The sequence below is a fragment of the Argentina silus genome (genome assembly GCF_951799395.1).
Source record: "Argentina silus genome assembly, chromosome: 7".
Taxonomy (NCBI): Eukaryota; Metazoa; Chordata; class Actinopteri; order Argentiniformes; family Argentinidae; genus Argentina; species Argentina silus.
Genome location: NC_139661.1, coordinates 16,118,486 through 16,137,729, shown reverse-complemented (window position 1 = coordinate 16,137,729; position 19,244 = coordinate 16,118,486). Strand labels below are relative to the sequence as shown.

The 19,244-nt window shown below is 46.1% G+C and overlaps 3 protein-coding genes across 3 annotated transcripts; 2 read left to right on the top strand and 1 right to left on the bottom strand.

The window, feature by feature from the left end:
- Window positions 1-1,314: 1,314 nt before the first annotated feature.
- Window positions 1,315-13,189, bottom strand: nol6 (nucleolar protein 6 (RNA-associated)). The gene is made up of 26 exons (XM_083673441.1): window positions 13,043-13,189; window positions 12,405-12,620; window positions 12,189-12,305; window positions 11,908-12,087; window positions 11,575-11,743; window positions 11,180-11,314; window positions 10,715-10,878; window positions 10,144-10,264; window positions 9,964-10,022; window positions 9,759-9,860; window positions 9,541-9,656; window positions 9,117-9,294; window positions 8,570-8,692; window positions 8,229-8,377; window positions 7,953-8,028; window positions 7,652-7,792; window positions 7,292-7,409; window positions 6,979-7,133; window positions 6,603-6,766; window positions 6,117-6,269; window positions 5,927-6,024; window positions 5,538-5,662; window positions 3,054-3,143; window positions 2,661-2,861; window positions 2,240-2,341; window positions 1,315-1,835 (listed from the first exon to the last, which is right to left on the bottom strand). Exons 1-26 carry the CDS (start codon window positions 13,082-13,084, stop codon window positions 1,686-1,688), a joined length of 3,444 nt encoding a protein of 1,147 aa, XP_083529567.1. The 5' UTR covers window positions 13,085-13,189; the 3' UTR covers window positions 1,315-1,685.
- On the top strand, window positions 3,961-5,368 carry LOC310807640 (cocaine- and amphetamine-regulated transcript protein-like). The gene is made up of 3 exons (XM_083674193.1): window positions 3,961-4,212; window positions 4,439-4,522; window positions 4,880-5,368. Exons 1-3 carry the CDS (start codon window positions 4,069-4,071, stop codon window positions 4,985-4,987), a joined length of 336 nt encoding a protein of 111 aa, XP_083530319.1. The 5' UTR covers window positions 3,961-4,068; the 3' UTR covers window positions 4,988-5,368.
- Window positions 13,190-13,463: 274 nt separating the features above from the next.
- Window positions 13,464-17,455, top strand: dhfr (dihydrofolate reductase). Its single transcript, XM_083674244.1, has 6 exons — window positions 13,464-13,645; window positions 14,241-14,290; window positions 14,719-14,824; window positions 15,293-15,419; window positions 16,434-16,549; window positions 16,975-17,455. The coding sequence occupies exons 1-6, from the start codon at window positions 13,554-13,556 to the stop codon at window positions 17,054-17,056; spliced, it is 573 nt and encodes a 190-aa protein (XP_083530370.1). The 5' UTR covers window positions 13,464-13,553; the 3' UTR covers window positions 17,057-17,455.
- The last annotated feature ends 1,789 nt before the right edge of the window (window positions 17,456-19,244 follow it).

The window sequence follows — 19,244 nt, the reverse complement described above, 5'->3', positions numbered from 1 at the left end:
GACGTTTACTTCTTACTGCCATTAACGCATATCACTACATTTTACTTTATTGTGAGAGAATACAGCTGTTTAAGATCACATTACTTTTTTTTATTATTATTATTTTTTCACCAATTTACTACTCACAAAGGAAACCTGTCTACACAGCAATAATGCACAGAAGTTGAGTAATCTTCCATCGTATTGCCTTTCAAATGAACCACTGGTGTATCCTCTCAGATACCACAGCAACCTTTCCTTAACCTATACAGCTGTAGATTTGCAGTGTACACACACACACACACACACACACACACACACACACACAGAAATGCACTCTTGGTCCTGTGTCTCAGGTTTACTAACCCTCCTATAACCTTTCTGGAAGGTTCCGGTTGAGGCAAAATATTAGACAAATCCTAGAATAACTCTACTGTCCACCCTAATCAACCCCTTTATGAGGCAAATCAGTCACGCACAGGTAGATAAGTGGAATTAAGGAATACTTAGTGGACCTTTTTTTCCTGCCCTAATGGTGGCTATCCTCATAGAAACTAAACAACGATGGAGTATAGTAATAAAACATTTAATACAATATGTTGCAAAATCATGATTAATCTTTTTAGTCTTTTTAAAATCACAATTTTGGGCCTGTAATTGAAACAGCAGATTTCTGCTCCTTCCTCCATCATTCGTCTCAACTTGAGTGAGGAGTCACATTAGCAGGAAATCCAGCTTAAAGCCTTATCAGGTTACCAATGAAATTGTGGGAGAAAAATGGGAAAAAGGCTTACACAACAGTGTATGTAATGAATCATGGCGTGTCTATATGAGAGAAAGACATAACGGGACACGCTTGAGCCACAGAAACACACGGAATATTTTCTTGGAATATAATCTTGTCAGTACATCAACACCGTAACTCCCACAGAAATGGAAGAGATTCCGCAGAACTCCAGGCAGCCCCCTACATGTCTGAATGACTGGCAATATGTAAGACATAGAGAGATCTACAGATAGAAGAAGAGACAGATTAAAACATATACAGAGAACACTAACAATATGTATACTGTATATTGTACTTGCCTGTCCATAACTAAATGACAAATACCGGAGAAAACAATAGAGATCAGCAAATTCCTCAAGTGCATATGAATGGTTCATTTCATTGCCCAATTATATGGTTTCGCCATCTAGTGGCCAGTATGTTTATTTCAACCAGATCCACCACACACAGCTACTAAATCAACAGACAGACACACAAGACAGACACACTCACATGCACATATATGCACACGCACACATATGCACACGCACACACACACAGGCTTGAGGAGAAGTATTTTAATAATAATAATGTCACAGCAAGAGCAAAGATCACATGGCTAGTCTTACGGTACATGACACATTTTTCATGACATACAAAGTGAATTACTTTGTATGCCTTTGATGTGCTGCATGACACAATTTATACATGTATAACAATAACTACTAAACTGTCAGTCGCAACATATTTGTTTCATATATTTCTCTTCATTACAAATACAGTAAAAAAGGGTTGACAAGTCTAATAGTTATGGTGGCTATTCAGATCCATCCCAAAATGTGACCATGTAATGTCCAAGGTACTCAAACGCACGCACACGCGTGTATGTATGTGTGTGTGTGTGTGTGTGTGTGTGTGTGTGTGTGTGTCTTCTGAGTCTCTAGACCACCCATCTCTCCGTCCTGGGCTCCACTGACTTGACCAGGCCGTGGCCGATGACCCTGAAGTCCTCCAGGATGGCCTCCACATTGGGGACCGTGTTAGCAGCCTCCTCCACAACATCCACACGACGAGCCACCATCTGGGACGTCTAGGAGAGAGGGAGGAGACACGGACAAGGGGATGAGTAAAAAAGAGAGGTGAAGGAGATAAAGACAAGCTGAGGATAAAGTGAGAGTCGGGCAGGCTGGTGGAGGTAGAAATCGGAGGACGGGCTCATTGTAACACATGGAATCAGGAATGGTATCATTCAATGCATTACAATGAGCTCATCCTCCGATCTCTACCTCCACCAGCCTCCCCTGAGTGAGAGGGTGACAGGTGAGAGAGATGCCATGTAAGATATAGAAATAGGGAGAGAGAGAGAGTGAGGGTGACAAAGATATGCAGCTCTCACCTGCCTTATTAACAACTGGAACAAGAGTCTCAGTAATGAACCCACAGACAGGTTTCCTTCAGCAGTCTTTTTCTGTGTATGACGTGTTTGTGATTTACCTTGAATGGCAGCGGGCTGAAGGCTTTTGGTTTCCATAGTACCGCAATCACAGTCCCACCGTAGGGGTCACAGAAGAACAGGGCCAGGTCTCCAAATGCATCCTGGGAAAAAAAGAAGAATGGTTGATTGAGTGGTGTGTGTGTGTGTGTGTGTGTGTGTGTGTGTGTGTGTGTGTGTGGGGGGGGGGGGGGGGTGTCATTGAACTGGAGGACACAGAGCTCACTGTGACTCAACATGAATCTTTGATAGAAAGACTCTGTGGGAGAGATTTACAGGCATGCTCAGACATCCTTCCCTGCTACGTGGAAGAGGCATTACACACACAGATCAAAATTATTGTGGTGCCGGATGCCAATAACACATGCCAATATGCACGCACACCAGCACACACAGTACACACACACACACACACACACTCACTCTGAGCTCTGCCAGGTAGTGGGTGACAGGGTTGAAGTCGATGACTGGCAGTGCCCCTCCAGTGCTGGACACATTGCCAGCCATGGTGCCTCTGCTGAAGGTGGCAGGAGGGGGGTCCACTGCCTGGCCCAGTAGAGGTACTTGCTTGGGCCTCAGGTGGATCAGGACATCGTAAGCATCCAGGGGGGGGCGCATGGCCACCTAAAAACAAATAAACAAACATGGGAATGAAGAATAACAACTGTTGTGAGAGTTTGTCCAGGCGAGTGTATGTGAGCACGTAGTCATATTATGGATGTGTCGGAACAAGTATTGGTGGAGGAGTTATGCACGCGTGTGTGTGTGTGTGTATGTATGTGTGTGTGTGTGTGTGCGCGTGCAAGCAACACTAACCCTGACGTCCTGTATCTGGTTGGCGTCCATCAGCTGAGGTTCCAGGACCTTCAGACTCTCTGCAGCCACCATCACTACACGTTGAAGCATCTAAGAACACACAGCGACACACAGTTCAATCACACACACATCACACACACACAATTCAATTACACACACTGTTCAATCACACACACACACACACACACACCACTCAATCAACAACAACAACGATCCCTCAATATATTCAGATGAGGGCCTGAAGGATGTACAAGGACGTCATGTCTCACAGCAGCAGCAAACAGTAACAACAACCATACAGACACTTAATAAGAGGGAGTGGGCAGTAGGCAAAGTTCAGTCTCTCGCTGTATCTTGATGACTAAGAATTAAATTATCATATTTTTGGCCTCCATACTATAGGTACTGTATTGTCTATAGCTTGAGTGTTTTTTTTCTCTTTTTAAATAACTTTTCCTTTTTAAATGACTCAACCCTCACATTGATAAAAAAAAAAAAACCTGTATTACTGTCAGGTGATAGTTCTCTCAGGAAAAGGACAGTACATTTTCATGGCCATTTCTAAGGATTGAAGTCCACGAAGCTGACGAGAGTATCTATGAACATACAGTGTGTGCTAGGTCCAATCATTTTTCACAATGACCAATTAGATTGGGCATCTGACAAATGTGCTAGCCAATGTCCTTGGGCCTGTTTGAGATCTGAAAAAGAACCTCGGTGCATTGAAATCTTTGTTTGGGTCTAAGTCAGCGCCATTTCAGCTCAGCTCAGGTACCTCACAGGGACTCATTAGTCATCTCTGAATGAATGAATGAATGAATCCTTTATTGCCTGTAAAGGAAATTTGTCCTTGCGATTAGAGAGAGTTCCTCTGGACGTCACAGGACTGGAGTCAGAGCTCTCTGGTACGTGATAAAACCATGCAGCGCGCCTGGGAAGCAGCTCAGTGTAAACACTGGCATCCAGGAGAGGGGAGGTGGGGCAGGAAGACTAACTGGGTCACCAGAACACCACCATGGAAGGCTGGAGAGTGTGTTCGTTCCCCACGCTGCTGTGTGTGTCTGTGCTTTTCAACACGCTACTCTGCCAGACTGTGGATATGAAAACTAGATATCTGACTCATTTGACTTCCACAGAGGACGGCAATGAGAAGCAACTGGTGAGCATGGAAAGCAGTTTGTTTTTCCTGTAGTTTGTTGCAAAAAATAATAATATATATATTTTTTTTTGAAAGTTTGTTTTGTAGTTTAAATCATGATGTCTACTTGTACATGATAATATCACAGAAATTCAAAAACTTCAACTTGCCTATTGCCTCAGATTAGGTATGCCAACATGAATTGTTTTAATTTTATATTCCGGTGTCCATCATGTTGTGTTTGCAGATCAGTGATTTACAGGGGGTTCTAGAAAGGCTGAAAAACACCAAGTTTCCACTGAATGGAAAAAAACACAGCCAGTTGCCAAGGGTGAGTCTGGGGATTCTTCATTTTAACGTGGCGAGTGAATTATGTAACCACTTAGAAATGCTTCGTCCAGAGTTAAACAGTTAACATACCAAACATAAGAAATAGGTGGCCCTTGGTGGCGTAGCATACTAATGCGCATGCCACGTAATCGCAAGGTTCCTGGTTCGATTCCGACCCTCGACATATCTTGCATGTCATCCCTCCTCACCCGTCCTTCCTGTCAATCTCAACTGTCTCTATCCCAATAAAGCGGAAATGCCCTAAAAAAAATGCCTTAAATAGTCAATGAATTGATAATGAATAATCATCGTTATTAATCAATAGTCAATCAATGATGCATCTGAATGTCCCCCCCAGTGTGAGCCAGGAGACCAGTGTGCGCTGAGGAAAGGATCCAGGATTGGGAAGCTCTGTCACTGCTCGTTCCCAAGAACCTGCAACTCATTCCTGCTGCGCTGTTTGTAATCTCTCCTTCTACTGTTTTCTTTTCTTTCTTTTTCTTATTGTTTACAACTCTATATTTCATGGTTTCAAATAGCTGAACAAATATACAGAGGCAAGAACTTCAACCTCACTGTGCAGTGCTGTGGGTATGTGATAGAAGCTGTATACATTAAAATGCATTATAATTATTTACTTGTATTGTTATTATTATTATTATTATTATTATGTTTGATAAGGTACTGTACAAACTAACACTGCTAATTTTGGGCATTAGCGTAAGCCAACAATGTATTCTATTTTGTTCACAAGAGGTTCTAACTGCTGTGTTTCTGTGTTTTTTGTGTTACTGTGCTATGGCAATCTTGTACAATATCCTTCATGAATAAAACCTGGTTTGCTGTGTATTGTATCAGTGACCTCTGACCTGTACGGTGGGAGCCTGTTTTTGTGTGTGTGTGTGTGTGTGTGTGTGTGTGTGTGTGTGTGTGTATGTGTGTGCGTGCTTGCATGTGACCTCTGACCTGTACAGTGGGAGCTTGCGTGTGTGTGTGTGTGTGTGTGTGTGTCTGACCTGTACAGTGGGAGCCTGCTTGGTCCAGACAGAGAGCTTCTTGTCCTTGGGCGTGGCGATGAACATCACAGGGTGAGACTCCCTGGAGGCGATGAAGTCATTCTTAATCTCAGTGTAGTCAGCAGCTACATGTGAAGAGAGGAGAGAGGGAGAGGGAGAGGGAGGAAGGGAGGGAGGGAGGGAGGGAAAGACAAAGGAGAGAGCAGGAGACGGGAGGGAGGTAGAGGGGGAGGAAGGAAAAGAGAAGGACAACTTAAGTTTGTAAATGAAGCACATCAGTGAGAGATGAATGCATACATGAGTGCATTGTTCAGTTCATGATATGGTGTGTGTGTGTGTATGCCTGCATATACGTGCGTGTGTGTGTGTGTGTGTGTATACACACTTACCAGTGAGGTGGCTGTTTAAGTTGACCACCAGGGGGTTGTTCCTCCAGTCAAAAGAGGAGAGCAGATGGAGGAAGCGAAGGAAACCCACCTGAGGAGAGCTGAAAGAGAGGTCAGTAGGTCAGTAGGTCAGTGGGTCAGTTGGAGTAGAGAGGGAGGCATAGACAGACAGACAGACGGACGGAGTAGTTACCCTGGAGGCGTGAAGGGGGCGGGCTGCAGGAAGAGGGCTGCCACCAGCAGGTCTGCGGTGTCCTCTGTGATGTCATCGCTGAAGAGCTGGGCTCCGAGCCAACGCTTGGCCAGGCGACACACCACCCCAAAACACGGGTGCTGCTGCTGGAGACTAGAACACACAACATACAGGAGAGAGAGAGAGAGGGATGAGAGGAACACACAACATACAGCAGAGAGAGAAAGAGAGGGAGGAGGGGGAGAGAGAGAGAGATATGAGGGGGGGGGGGGGCAGAGAGGGGACAGGGATGAAAGAGGAACACAGAGAGAGAGAGAGAGAGAAGGGAGGAACAGATAGGGAGAGATTGAAAGAGCCAGAAAGGTGAGAAAGGGAGAGAAAGAGGGAAAGGCGGGAGAGAGAGAGATAGGAGTCAGGCAGAGGGACTGAGAGAGACCCCTGTATGTCTACAGCCAGTATGTCTGCGTATAGCTGCGTTGGCCTCACCCGTGCAGAGTGCTGGTCAGTAGGGGTCTGTGTATGGTAGCCATCTCCAGGTTCTGAGCCTCCTCGTTGTCCCTGACGATCAGCAGCCCTTCTTGACTCAGACTCTCCCTCAGGACCTGGGGCTCGCGGTGGTACGCTACCTGGATACGGAACGCCAAGCCATCCTACACACACACAATCAAAAATCCATCCCCAGAGAACAGAGCTACAACACACACACACACACACACACACACACACACACACACACACACACACACACACACACACACACACACACACACACACACACACACACACACACACACACACACACACACACACACACACACACACACACACACACACACACACACACACACACACACACACACACCTTCCAGACGTCCAGGTGTGTGGCGCAGGGCTGGCAGGTGTAGCGGTGGTGCTTGGTCAGCAGTTCTCCCATGCTGATGTGGAAAGCTGCTTTGAGGTGGCGGATGGCCACTCGGTCATGTGGCCACTTCCCACTGCCCTCCATGTGACAGATCACTACAGGAGGAGACCACAGAAGAGTCAGTGTACACGTACACACACACACACACACACACAACACAAAAAACACACACAGACATACACATACAGACATACACACAGACACCACAAAAAACACACACACAGACATACACACAGACACACACACACAGTACCTTTGACAGGGGTGATGTAGGCAGGGCAAGGTTTACCCTCCTGGGGAACCAGGGATCGAGACAGCTTCTCTCTGTCAAAGAAGGAGTAGTCCATCTTCAATGGCACTGGGGGGAACACCTGTGTGTCGTGAGAGGGGGGAGAGGTTATAGGGGGGGGTACTCATTACATCAATAAAGTCACAGTACTGGAACACATTATTTTATGATTTAGGATTATAAATGTACATCACACAATTTCCACTTTCCCTGAATACAGTTGAACTGGAGTTTCCCCCCTTTCCAGAGAGAGGTTCAGAGAGGCTGGGTGTGAGAGCTGGGTGGGGGGGTTACAGGGCTGTGTGTGTGTGTGGGGGGGGTTACCTGAGTGTAGCGGAGGGCTGGGTGGGCTCCCTGCACGGAGGTTATGGACAGAGGGAGACCCTCCAGTCTCCACAGCTTCCTGCTTAGGTCATCATAAGACTGGACCACCTTCAGGCTCTCCTCCTCACCTGTGCTACACACCTGGACACACACACACACAGACACACAGACACACAGACACACAGACACACAGACACACAGACACACAGACACACAGACACACAGAGCTTCAGAATTCATTCTTCGTGAGGCAGTCAAACCATACATTACCACCACCTCCTGGTCAAAGAAAGACACTCACCTCCCGTCCCACATTGATGACATCATCCAGCATCCCACCAATATATCGCACACAGGATTCAGGGATATCTGCATGCCTGGGGAGGAAAAAAAGAGTGAGACCCAGACTGCCTTCCCAAAAAGTGCACCCTAAAGCTCAATGTTTCAGATCCAGTGGATAAGAAGCCTAATGTCACAGAAGTGTAGTCATATGACATATTATATAAACAGCTCGACATTATTTCAATAGTGAGCAACCCCCCCCCCCCCCCCCCCGCGCGCCCCCTCAGGTACGTACAGCTGCAGCAGGTGAGTGATGACCTGGTGGGACACGAGTCTCTTCTGACAGCTGTTCTCCCCCCCCCATAACACAGCCTCAGTGATGGCCCCGTCCTGGAACCTACGCAGCTCAGACCGAGACCCCCACAGCTGACGGAACTCTGCAGCCTGCAAGAACACACAAACACACACACACACACACACACACACACGGTTATGAGTATGAGACAGACAGACGGACAGACAGACACTTCAATGCAAGAGATGCCTGAACTCAGTATACACAGTACTGAGTGCGCGTGCGCACACACACACCACACACCACACACACACACCACACACACAGTGATGGTTCAGTACCTTGGGGTTGTCGGCCGGAGGGCCTCTCTCCAGCACAGAGGCAGCCTGCTCTGGGTTGAACAGCAGGCCAAAGGACAGGGGGGGCTGGGCCTTGTGCTTCGGAGCTTCACTCTCCACCGACCACTGTAACACACACCACAAACACTGTTACACACTGTAACACATACACACACACACACCACACACTGTTACACACTGTAACACACACCACCATACACAGTTACACACCACAACACACACACACCGTTACACACTGTAACACACACATACAGCCCACACACTGTTACACACAGTAACACACACACACACAGCACCACACACTGTAACACACACCACCACACACTGTTACACACTGTAAGACATACACACCACCACCACACACTGTTACACATTGCCACACACTGTTACACACTGGCATAGCCAACCACACACACTGTTACACACTCAGTATTAAACAATTAATATTACAGCATAACAAACAACCTATTAGTGTCTGTTTCCCCAGTATAACACATGTGTATGAGAGCCAGCTGAAACCTATGCTCACCTCAGGGTCAGGAGAGAGGGAGTGTGTGAGCAGGCGGACCCTTTGTCCAAGTCCTCGTTGCAGGAGGGACAGGATAAAGGGGAGCGCAGTGATGATGTAGTTGCCACTGTGGTCCATGAGCTCGCTGAGGAGGTTGAGTTTCTTACAGCTGAACTGTAGCTTCACCAACTCACACAGTCTGAGGACACACACACACACAGAGAAAGTTATGGTGCATGTTTGTGCATGGGTGTGTGTGTGTGTGTGTGTGTGTGTGTGTGTGTGTGTGTGTGTGTGTGTGTGTGTTGGAACTATTACATACTATAGAATGAGAATGAGAGTATGTCAACTATACATCACAAGTCAAACTTCCCATAAGAATAAGTGCCAAATGCAGTCACAATAATAGAGTAGGGTGTTTCTTTTTTATGAGGGAGGATCTTACTGGAAGACGTGGTCGCTGGTTCTGATCATGGGTTTGGGGGTCATCAGAAGGGCGTGGAACCCGTCCACCGTGGGGTCGTCCCAGAACTGCAGCGACAGCGTCGCCTCGTGTTGCACCTGAGAGCCAGAGACAGGGTAAGCGTCAACCAGGTCAACCAATCAGAGGACGTGTTACTGACTAGCCAATGTCACGACACCTTGGTGGTAAGTGGTGCTCACCTGTTTGTAGGTGCAGGCTGTCATGTCGGCACACAGGTTCAGGTGTCCAGAAGGGTCAACAAAAACGACCTGGAAAGCACTGTGGAACTCTGCCAGAGAGGGCTGGGGGAGGGAGAGAAACCGTAAGAAAAGGGAGAGAGAAAATATATAACTAAGATCCAACACCTGTACCCCCATAAGGAACATTTGGACTAGTCCGACTCACCGCTGTGGAATCAGGGGCTTTGGCCAGGGTTATTCCATTCTCTGTCAGGTCGGTGGAAGCTGGGGTTTAGGAAAAGAGGAATGAATAAATGAAAGGGAACAAACACAAGCTCAAGACATTAAGACTTTAAAAGTGACTTTAACACTGAGAGGGTAGGGTAGGAATCCTATTGGCTCTAACCCAGGAAGTGCAGGCTGTTGCGGAGCAGCTGATAGGCTGTCATGGTGTTGCTGACTCTGTGGGAGGAGAGGAGGAAGGCCAGCAGCATGGAGCCCAAGAAGCCACTGAAACAACCTGTGCCCTGGAGAGCGATTGTGAGAGAGAGAGAGAGAGAGAGATGAACACACACACACACAAAACATGTTGCCTGCATTCATATCTGCATTTCTTTCTCTGCAACATTCCAATCTCTCCTCTCGCAGCTTTTCATACAGACAAAATACAGTCAAGCAAATAACTATACTATACATATGTGTCATTGGGAAAGCAAATCTATCAACCAACGCATGAAAAAGTAGTAGTTAGGGTATCTTGCACAAAGCCTCCAATCCATACATATCCTCCAAAATATCACTGATATTAACTAACCGAATCTTTATTTCATTTTTTTTATCCTTTCTTCTAGTCGAGATTAACTCTTCAATAGCATTTAAGAAACACACACACACACACACACACACACACACACACACACACACACACACACACACACACACACGGATAGTAGTACAGTAGTATTGGGGGTCCATACCTGGTCCAGCTCCCTCTGTCTAAGCCAGACTTTGAGCAGGGCCACTCCCTCAGGGAAGGCAGGGCACTGGGAGCTGACAGCAGACAGGAACTGGAGGTGAGCTCTGGGGAGCAGGTCTCCCAGTACAGAGCTGTTGTAGTGGGGAGTGGGAGGTCCACTTGACTCTGCACAGACAGACAGACAAAGAGACAGACAGGGAGGCAGGGAGGGAGACAGGAGTCAGAGAGGAAGCTAGAATGTCACAGAAAAGATGATTTGGGGCTTGTATGGTTGAATCCCCCCAGAGCAGTAGGTGGAGTCCGGTTAGTGTCCCACTTCTCAACACAGTTTCACCAAGGAACTGTTCATTCTGTCTACCGGTCTATTTCCATAAGCATTCTCAATCAGAACCAGATCCACAAATATCCTAGATGCCCTCCACTGTACTGATCAGGGATATAGTGTCCTTGGAGCTGAGCGTCTCACCTGGCTGGGAGGCCTCCAGGCCGGTGTACCACTCCGTGCGGATGTTGTTCTTCTGGGGGTGGAAGCGGCTGGGCTTGAAGAAGCCAGGAGGAGGGCAAGCATGGAGCCTCAGGGTGAAGCTGGAGGAGTCTTTACCTGGAGGGATGGGGACACATCATAGCATGAGACATGAGATCACCACGCACGCACTCACGCACACACGCACGCACACACACACACCACAAGCTGACAAACATAGTAATTGTATACAGAACCATACAAAACTAGGCTTTTAGCGATATGGCAGACAGCATGTTTAATCAAACAACACATGACTTGGCCCCAATAACTGCCCTAGGCAATGTTGTAAGAGCAAGAGCAGCTTCCAGTAAGAGTAGCACGTCGCCAATGGTTACCTGGAGGGGTGAGGAGCAGGAGGGGGCGGAGGCGGTTGCCGTGGAGACAGGAATAGCGCATGGTCCCGACGGCGGGAGAGGAGGCGAGGTGCTGAGCCAGTCCGGCCAGGTAGAGAGCCCTCTTCCTGGGCCACCTCTGGTTCAGAGCATCCTTAGGGTGCAGGACATCCTGAACAAAACAAACAGTTATTACCATTGTGTTATTACCATGTTATGAGCATCCTGTATGACCTAGTTTTACATGGAGCGATAAGTCTGGCCAGGCGAAACTACATGAATGATGTAATGATGTCCTTATTAGGAGTAAATATGATAAATCATGTTATTACGTACTGTAGGGATAGTGACTGCCAGGTCGACAGAGATCCGTGGTTTGGTGCATGTTCCCAGTGGATAGCTGCCCACTGCATTGACAGAGGTGGGGGGTGCCATGTGGAACTTGCCCTTGGCTGCCTTCGGGACCAGGAGGAAAGGTACCTTCACCTCTCCTGACAACCACGATAGGTCGTTTAGCTGGAGAGAGGTAAGGGGAGGGAGAGAGAGAGATGGATTTGGTTAAAGCCTTGAACACACACGCACACACACTCTGAGCATCAGTAGCAAAACTAACATACCTCCACTTCTGCACCCAGAGGTACAGTGTTGAGAACCTCAGTGATCTGCTGAACAAATGAGTCGATTTGCTTCTTCCTGCGCTCACTCAGGGCAACTTCCTTCAAAAGCTCCTCCATCTGTTATCAAAGATGCATTGTGAGTTATAAGCCAACTCCATTGGGTCGTGTAAAAACACCATATGCAACCACTCTCTACCGACTCTACCCCCATCTGACCTGCATCTTGAGCAGGCTGCAGTGGAAGAGGCTCTCCGCCTCTTTCAGCTGGTTCAGCTCCTCGGCGGTGGGAGGTTTGTACAGGTCGCCGCGGGACAGTTTCACGGGTCGGATGACTCCGTCCTCCGTGATAGTGTCCGTCTCGGGTTTACTCCTTTTGGCCCTCTTCGGTCCCACATCTTCCTCCTCGCCGTGGGAAGACTCAGATTGCTCCATCTTTGCAAAGAAAGAGTATGAGGAAAAATGTGTTTACAGCTATAACGGTACCTGGCGATGTCAACCTGCATCCGCATCAAAGCCCCAAACCCCACACTTCAGCTCACACTAGTGAACAAAACCATCACTTCAGTTCACACTAGTGAACATAGAGGTTGAGGTTCGGGGCTACACAGTACAAATGACAGGTAGCTGACGTGGTAACAATCTTGGCTTCTCCTCTAGATGGGCTATGAAATTATGACAGACTCCCTCCCCAATTCTTAAATGTTACTTTTAGCAAAGAAATAGCTGACAATTAAGCATACTAGGCTAGCTTCAATAGTTAGCTAGGAAGTCACCACATGAACTGTCCACGCATGCATGGGCCGGCTTCATGTGGTCACTTTGCCTAAAATGGAAAAGCACATCATAAAAGGTACCTTCTCTGTGTCCACAGTTGTTGCTGTTTTCATATCGATCATCTTAGGTCTGTTAATTTGAGCAATAGCTACTTATTATGACTAGCTACGTGTATGAGAAATTACATTGATCGGTGCATTTTCACATGTGCAACGGGTCAATCTAGCCTCATTGCATACACAGTACAAAACATTATTCTGATTGGAGTGAATCTGGAACCGGTAGCTGATGATTGGCTGTTTCTTACTATGTAAGTCCGCCCAACTAGTCAAGATGAGTTGCACGAACACTTCATTGAAGGTTTCCCAAATCTCTAGCGCCCCTCCCTGGCAAAGTCCGAGTGGAGGAGTGTCTTATCTGTTTCAAAAGGTTTTGGGTTGCTGCTGGCGGGAACTGTACAGTAGCTAGCTAATCCACATACACACACACTCGGCTGGGTTTACGACTAGCTTGTTGGCCACACGCACTTTTCGGGGGGGACATTTTTAGCTAGTAATCATTGCATTTTTCGGACGTCAGATAAAGAACAACATGTCGCGGGTGCTCAACTGCATCGTAGCGGTCTGTCCCGACATGGGTATTGGAAATAAGGGGGATCTACCGTGGCACCCCACAAGACTCAAGTAAGTTGTCAAGGTGGATATCTAGATAGATAGCTACCATATCAGATTTTAACTGGCTACCTAGCTACCTTTCTTGTATCTAGAATTGTACAACAACAAGTCATTGAATTACTAAGAATGAGAATTGAATGCATTTATCAACATGAAGCTAATACTTATAGCTATTGCTCTATGTTAATGTTGGCATGACATGAACACTCACAGTTGATACATTTGGGTCCATAGTCCAGCGTTGCACGAGTGGAAGGTGTGACATGTTACCTTGAGGGGAAGGTGTGACATGTTACCTTGAGGGGAAGGTGTGACATGTTACCTTGAGGGGAAGGTGTGACATGTTACCTTGAGGGGAAGGTGTGACATGTTACCTTGAGGGGAAGGTGTGACATGTTACCTTGAGGGGAAGGTGTGACATGTTACCTTGAGGGGAAGGTGTGACATGTTACCTTGACATGAATAACGTTTTACTACAGTCATCGTACATTGCTTACGAACACTTTTTGAAATACATTTTGGCAAAGTCACATGAACTGTCATTCATTCAATGCCCCACTTGCAGTTATGAAGATTAATAAATAAATAAATTTGTTTTTTCCAGTAATGAATTTAAATACTTCCAGAAGATGACCATGACTCCATCAGTTGAAGGTATTATATTTTAAACATTGTAAACATCAAACTTGCCACATTATGCCACAAGGTGGCAGACTAACAACATGCTCAATGTTCACACAAGTATCATCTCATGACAGAGGTTTTACACAAGAAGATATGTCTGATAGATTAAAGGTATTTTTCTATGTAGAGATACTGTTATTTTAGTTGTATTTCCTCAGTCAGGGTGCAATAGTGCATGCACTGAAACACCCCACTGGCGTTATAGATCCTCTGAGTCTTTATAGAGTCTTCATCACGTCTCTCTCTCTCTCTCTCTCTCTCTCTCTCTCATTCTCTTGCTTTCTCTCTCCTTCTCTCTCTCTCTTTCATTCTCTCACTTTCTCTTTTTCTCTTTCTCTCTCCCCCCCTCCCTCTCCTCTTCTCTTTCTCCCCCCCCCCCCCCCCCTCCGATTGGTCAGGTAAACAGAATGTTGTCATCATGGGGAGGAAGACGTGGCTCTCTATTCCGGAGAAGAACCGTCCACTCAGGAACCGGATAAACATTGTCCTCAGCAGAGAGCTCAAGTAAGACACAATGACCTGTAATGATTTTCTATGCAGATCGGTAGTCTAATCAGTCTAATCTTTCTAATCAGAGCGACAGTCATTGTCCACCAACTTGTACATCTATCATTCTGTGTAGGAATATCTACTAAATGAGAAATCAGCAATGTTCATAATGTATATATCACTACAGCGTTGTCACAAAACTGTAACATTGCAATAATTACCTCTTCCTCTATGTGTCTGGTTGTATCATAAGAGTATTCCTGTGTAATAGGGTTTACACTACAGAGCCAACCACGCTGAGCTGTACTGGGCTGGCCTGATTACACATTCGCCATAGTTGCTGTAACAACGCCGGAAAGTAAAATATGCGAGCCAGGACAGTACGGTTCAGGTTGGCCCTGTAGTGTGTAAAGCCCCTATGTCATTGGATGGTATCAACTGATACGTTGCTCTGACGTTCCACCTGTGTTTCCTGAACCCAAGAGAGCCTCCTGCAGGAGCTCATCACCTGGCCTCAGACTTCAGCTCAGCGCTCCGCCTGCTGGACACGGCCGAGATGGCAGAGCGGGCGGACCAGGTGTGGGTGATCGGAGGCAGCTCTCTGTACAAGGTGAGCTACTGCTGCTGCCACACTGGAACAGACTTCATTTACATTTTTACATTTAAGTCATTTAGCAGATGCTTTTGTTCAAAGTGACTTACAATAACATTGTATAGTATAATAAATACATTTGTCTAATTTCAAACACTGAGGGGATCGCCATGGCAGCCACACACTAGTACTGGGGACAAGAGAGGGACTGGCCCAGGTCTGAATCTTACCCTCCCTAGCTCTTATAACTGAACATCACAAACTGCATAACTGGAGACTATAATGCATACTGGAGACTATAATGCATACTGGAGACTATAATGCATACTGGAGACTATAATGCATAACTGGAGACTATAATGCATACTGGAGACTATAATGCATAACTGGAGACTATAATGCATAACTGGAGACACTTGTCATTTTTGGAGACAGAGGTCACTGTTATAAGCAAAAGTTTATCTGAGCGGTCTGGATAGTCTTGGAGAGAGGCATGGCCCTGGAGACACAGGGCTGGAGAGGAACAGGTTGGTTTGTACACGTTCAGGGATGGGAGCAAGTGGATGGGGGAAGGGGGAAGGGAGCAGGGGGAAGGGAGCAGGGAGGACAAATGCGTTGTTGTAAGTTAAATTGGACTGGAATGAGTGACACAAGACAGACAACCTTGATGCATCGTCTGTTGATGGCGAGACTGCCAAAACATAGAAAAGGTTTTTCAATTATGCAATTCTCTTTGCTGAAAGGAATTGAAAGTGGAAAAGTTTTAACCTCCAAACACACACAAATGCACACACTCTTCTCTCTCTTTCTCTCCCTCAGCAGTGGGTTGTCATGGAGACCTCATCGCTCAAGGATACATTTACAATAAAGCATGATCTCTTGACGCCCCTTCTCCAAACACACACACACACACACACACACACACACAACCTCATCCCCACCACCCCCCTTATAAAGCTTTGACTTTTAACATGTTTATTGACGCTGTTTATTGACGCTGTTTATTGACATTGTTAATTGTTGGCTCTCCAGGAGCTGATGGAGAGTTCAGGGAGCAGACGGCTGTTTGTCACTCAGATCCTGCAGCAGTTTGAGAGCGACACATTCTTGCCTGAAATTAACCCAGAAAAATATCGCCTACTGTCAGAGTAAGTTATACACACACACACACACACACACACACACACACACACACAGATGCCATGCATCAGTTTGACATAAACACTGACACACAGTTTAGTAGGGTCTATTTGAGTGAATAGACAACCATTTTAATAACAGATGAATGGATGTGTTGGATCAACAACAGACACACGTGTTGTGTTGCATTTCAAAGGCAGCAAAACAGATCAAAAACCCCTATTATGATTGTAATCCATAGAAGCAATGGACTAGCCACTCTGAATAGTACAGTTAATGGGGCTTTACTCTTTGTAGTGTGTGTGTGTGTGTGTGTGTGTGTGTGTGTGTGTGTGTGTGTGTGTGTGTGTGTGTGTGTGTGTGTGTGTGTGTGTGTGTGTGTGTGTGTGGTCAAGGCTAGTATGTAACTAGTTGTGCCCTTCTATCTCGTCAGGTTCCCAGGAGTGCCAGAGGGTCTACAGGAAGAGAGTGGGATCCAGTACAGATTTGAAGTCTACGAGAGCATCAACCAATGAACTGTGAACACACAAACACACAGGATAACTCCCTGTACGAATTAGAACGTGTGTAAATGGCAGCTGAAGTATAATGTAAATAGTTTTAGGCCCAATCAAATCCTTTGTATTATAGATTCATCATTAACTGTCAGTTAAACTGTATTGAGCGGTTTCTCAGACACAGATTAAGATCTAGTCGTGGACTAAATCACACTGTCCATGTCCTTTGAAGACGCTTTTTTTTTAGTGTAGGAGTAGGCTTAATCTGTGTCCGGGCTCTATACTATATGTTAATTATAATGTGCTGATGTTGTTTATGATGAGATGATTGATGATTGTGATTTATTCTTTTTCCTAAAGCTGCAGACCTACAGTATGTCAGTAGCTCTTGTTGTTGCTCAAGAGAATTAAACATGAATTCCCGTACAAATGCATGGTTTGCTCCTTTGAAGTGAATAGTTTGAGGCTTGTGATTGCTGGCAGCGCTGGAATGAACTCCTGTGTGTCTTTGGTATTTTAGGTCTAACTCCAGCATGCTGTGGACCTCTGCTGCAATTTTTATGTTGCGTTTTGTTTTGTTTTGCTGTTTATTTGTTTCTTACATGGTCACCATACTGTAGTTAGACAGTACTGTATGTCATAGTTTTCCTGGTTAGCTGTTCACAGACTCATCTCTCGGGTAAGACACTTGTCGGTGGCAGCGGCGTTGTCAGAGAAGGTTGTTCCCCTCAGCCAGAGACATGACTGCTCATTTAAATTCCTCAGCCACATGAATATGCATAAGGTTCCAACCAGAGAGCAAATTAACTCACCCAGGCACCTGAGTGGTTATCACAGGGGGTGGGGGGGGGGGGGGAGGGGGCAGGGGGCAGGCAGACAGGCAGGCAATGTGGAGTGGTGTACCCATCTCACACACACAAGCACACACACTAGCACACATGCTGTAATCAAGCCAACCCAGCTCAATTAGTCCTTTCTCTAATGTTCCTGAGATGGTCCTGTGAGACAGAGAACTCAGCACACACTGACACTCACGTACCCTTCACACACACACACACCTCCTCAGAGCATATCCTGATTGACTCTCGGGGAGGTCGGTCATTATACTGAGATAAGAGCCATGTTCCGCCTCAGCCTGCTGTACACACACACACACACACAGTCTGGATAATGTCACAGAGTGAACAGACATTAGCATTTCTGACGAGACGTTAGACACACACACACACACACAACCACACACTGTGAGTGAGCACCTGTTGCTGGGGAGAGAGCAAAGACAAACAAAAGCGTACTTGGAAACATGCAGAGAGATGGACATCACAAACCTTAAGTTCAGCGATGGGATGGAATCATTCTTTGTTGCCACTGTGTAACCTACAATGTCCTTATTTCAGGGTGTTCTCATAATTAACTTGTTTTCTGTCTTCATACTTTGATGCTATATTCTTACACTTTTGTGAGCTTTTGTCTGTTTTGTTACTGCCATACATGTTGTTATTTGGTCCATCATGTGTATATGTACTGTATCTTTGGTAAACCAGTAAAATTATTACTTCAGTAGACTACAGTTTACAAAAGTACCAAGTATCAATTCCACATCACCTTTTTACAGCCCTTGTACCTGCAGTGGCCTTGTCACTATAAGCAGACTATGAACCATGAAACAATATGTATTTGATTTGATAAAGGGGACAGGCTGTATAGTGATATTGTTTCTTCAACGCAAATGAGGAGAGGCAGAGCGAAGGTTTGTTGTTAGGGGTGGAGAAGGTGGGACATCTTTTCTAGATCTTTCTAAGACACTGCAGCCTACGTCTTCTTCAGCCTGTCTTTTGCCTCTATGACAGTGTGTGTGTGTGTGTGTGTGTGTGTGTGTGTGCGTGTGTGTCTTTCTTTAGGTCAATGCAGGCTGCAAGCAAAGTGATGATGCTTTAATACTGACGGCAGCAACAGCAGCTTATGCTCGTCCAGTTCTACCTTGAGTGGATTTCAAAAGGATGTTTTATGTTCCCTTCCTTGTGAGAGTCAGTGATGTCGGAGGTGGGCTCACTCTCTCGTCACTCTGATCAATAAAGGCACTCTCAAGACGAGGTAGACAGTTCATCTCACAATAGTTGTAGAGCTGGGGGAGGGAGTTTTCAATGCAACAAAGAGAGACGTACTGTGTCTACCTGCGCAATCCTCTACCTAAGATCAATGTTTT

Bases quoted from the DNA above. Each gene is read 5' to 3' on its own strand.
- LOC310807640 (XM_083674193.1), top strand. From the start codon at position 4,069: ATGGAAGGCTGGAGAGTGTGTTCGTTCCCCACGCTGCTGTGTGTGTCT. The intron at 4,213-4,438 runs GTGAGCATGGAA...TTGTGTTTGCAG, and splicing joins ACGGCAATGAGAAGCAACTG to ATCAGTGATTTACAGGGGGT. The intron at 4,523-4,879 runs GTGAGTCTGGGG...TGTCCCCCCCAG, and splicing joins AACACAGCCAGTTGCCAAGG to TGTGAGCCAGGAGACCAGTG.
- nol6 (XM_083673441.1), bottom strand. From the start codon at position 13,084: ATGATCGATATGAAAACAGCAACAACTGTGGACACAGAGAAG. The intron at 12,088-12,188 runs GTATGTTAGTTT...ACCTCTCTCCAG, and splicing joins CTCTGGGTGCAGAAGTGGAG to CTAAACGACCTATCGTGGTT. The intron at 6,270-6,602 runs GTGAGGCCAACG...TGTGTGTTCTAG, and splicing joins CTGACCAGCACTCTGCACGG to TCTCCAGCAGCAGCACCCGT.
- dhfr (XM_083674244.1), top strand. From the start codon at position 13,554: ATGTCGCGGGTGCTCAACTGCATCGTAGCGGTCTGTCCCGACATGGGT. The intron at 14,291-14,718 runs GTATTATATTTT...CCGATTGGTCAG, and splicing joins CATGACTCCATCAGTTGAAG to GTAAACAGAATGTTGTCATC. The intron at 16,550-16,974 runs GTAAGTTATACA...CTATCTCGTCAG, and splicing joins AAATATCGCCTACTGTCAGA to GTTCCCAGGAGTGCCAGAGG.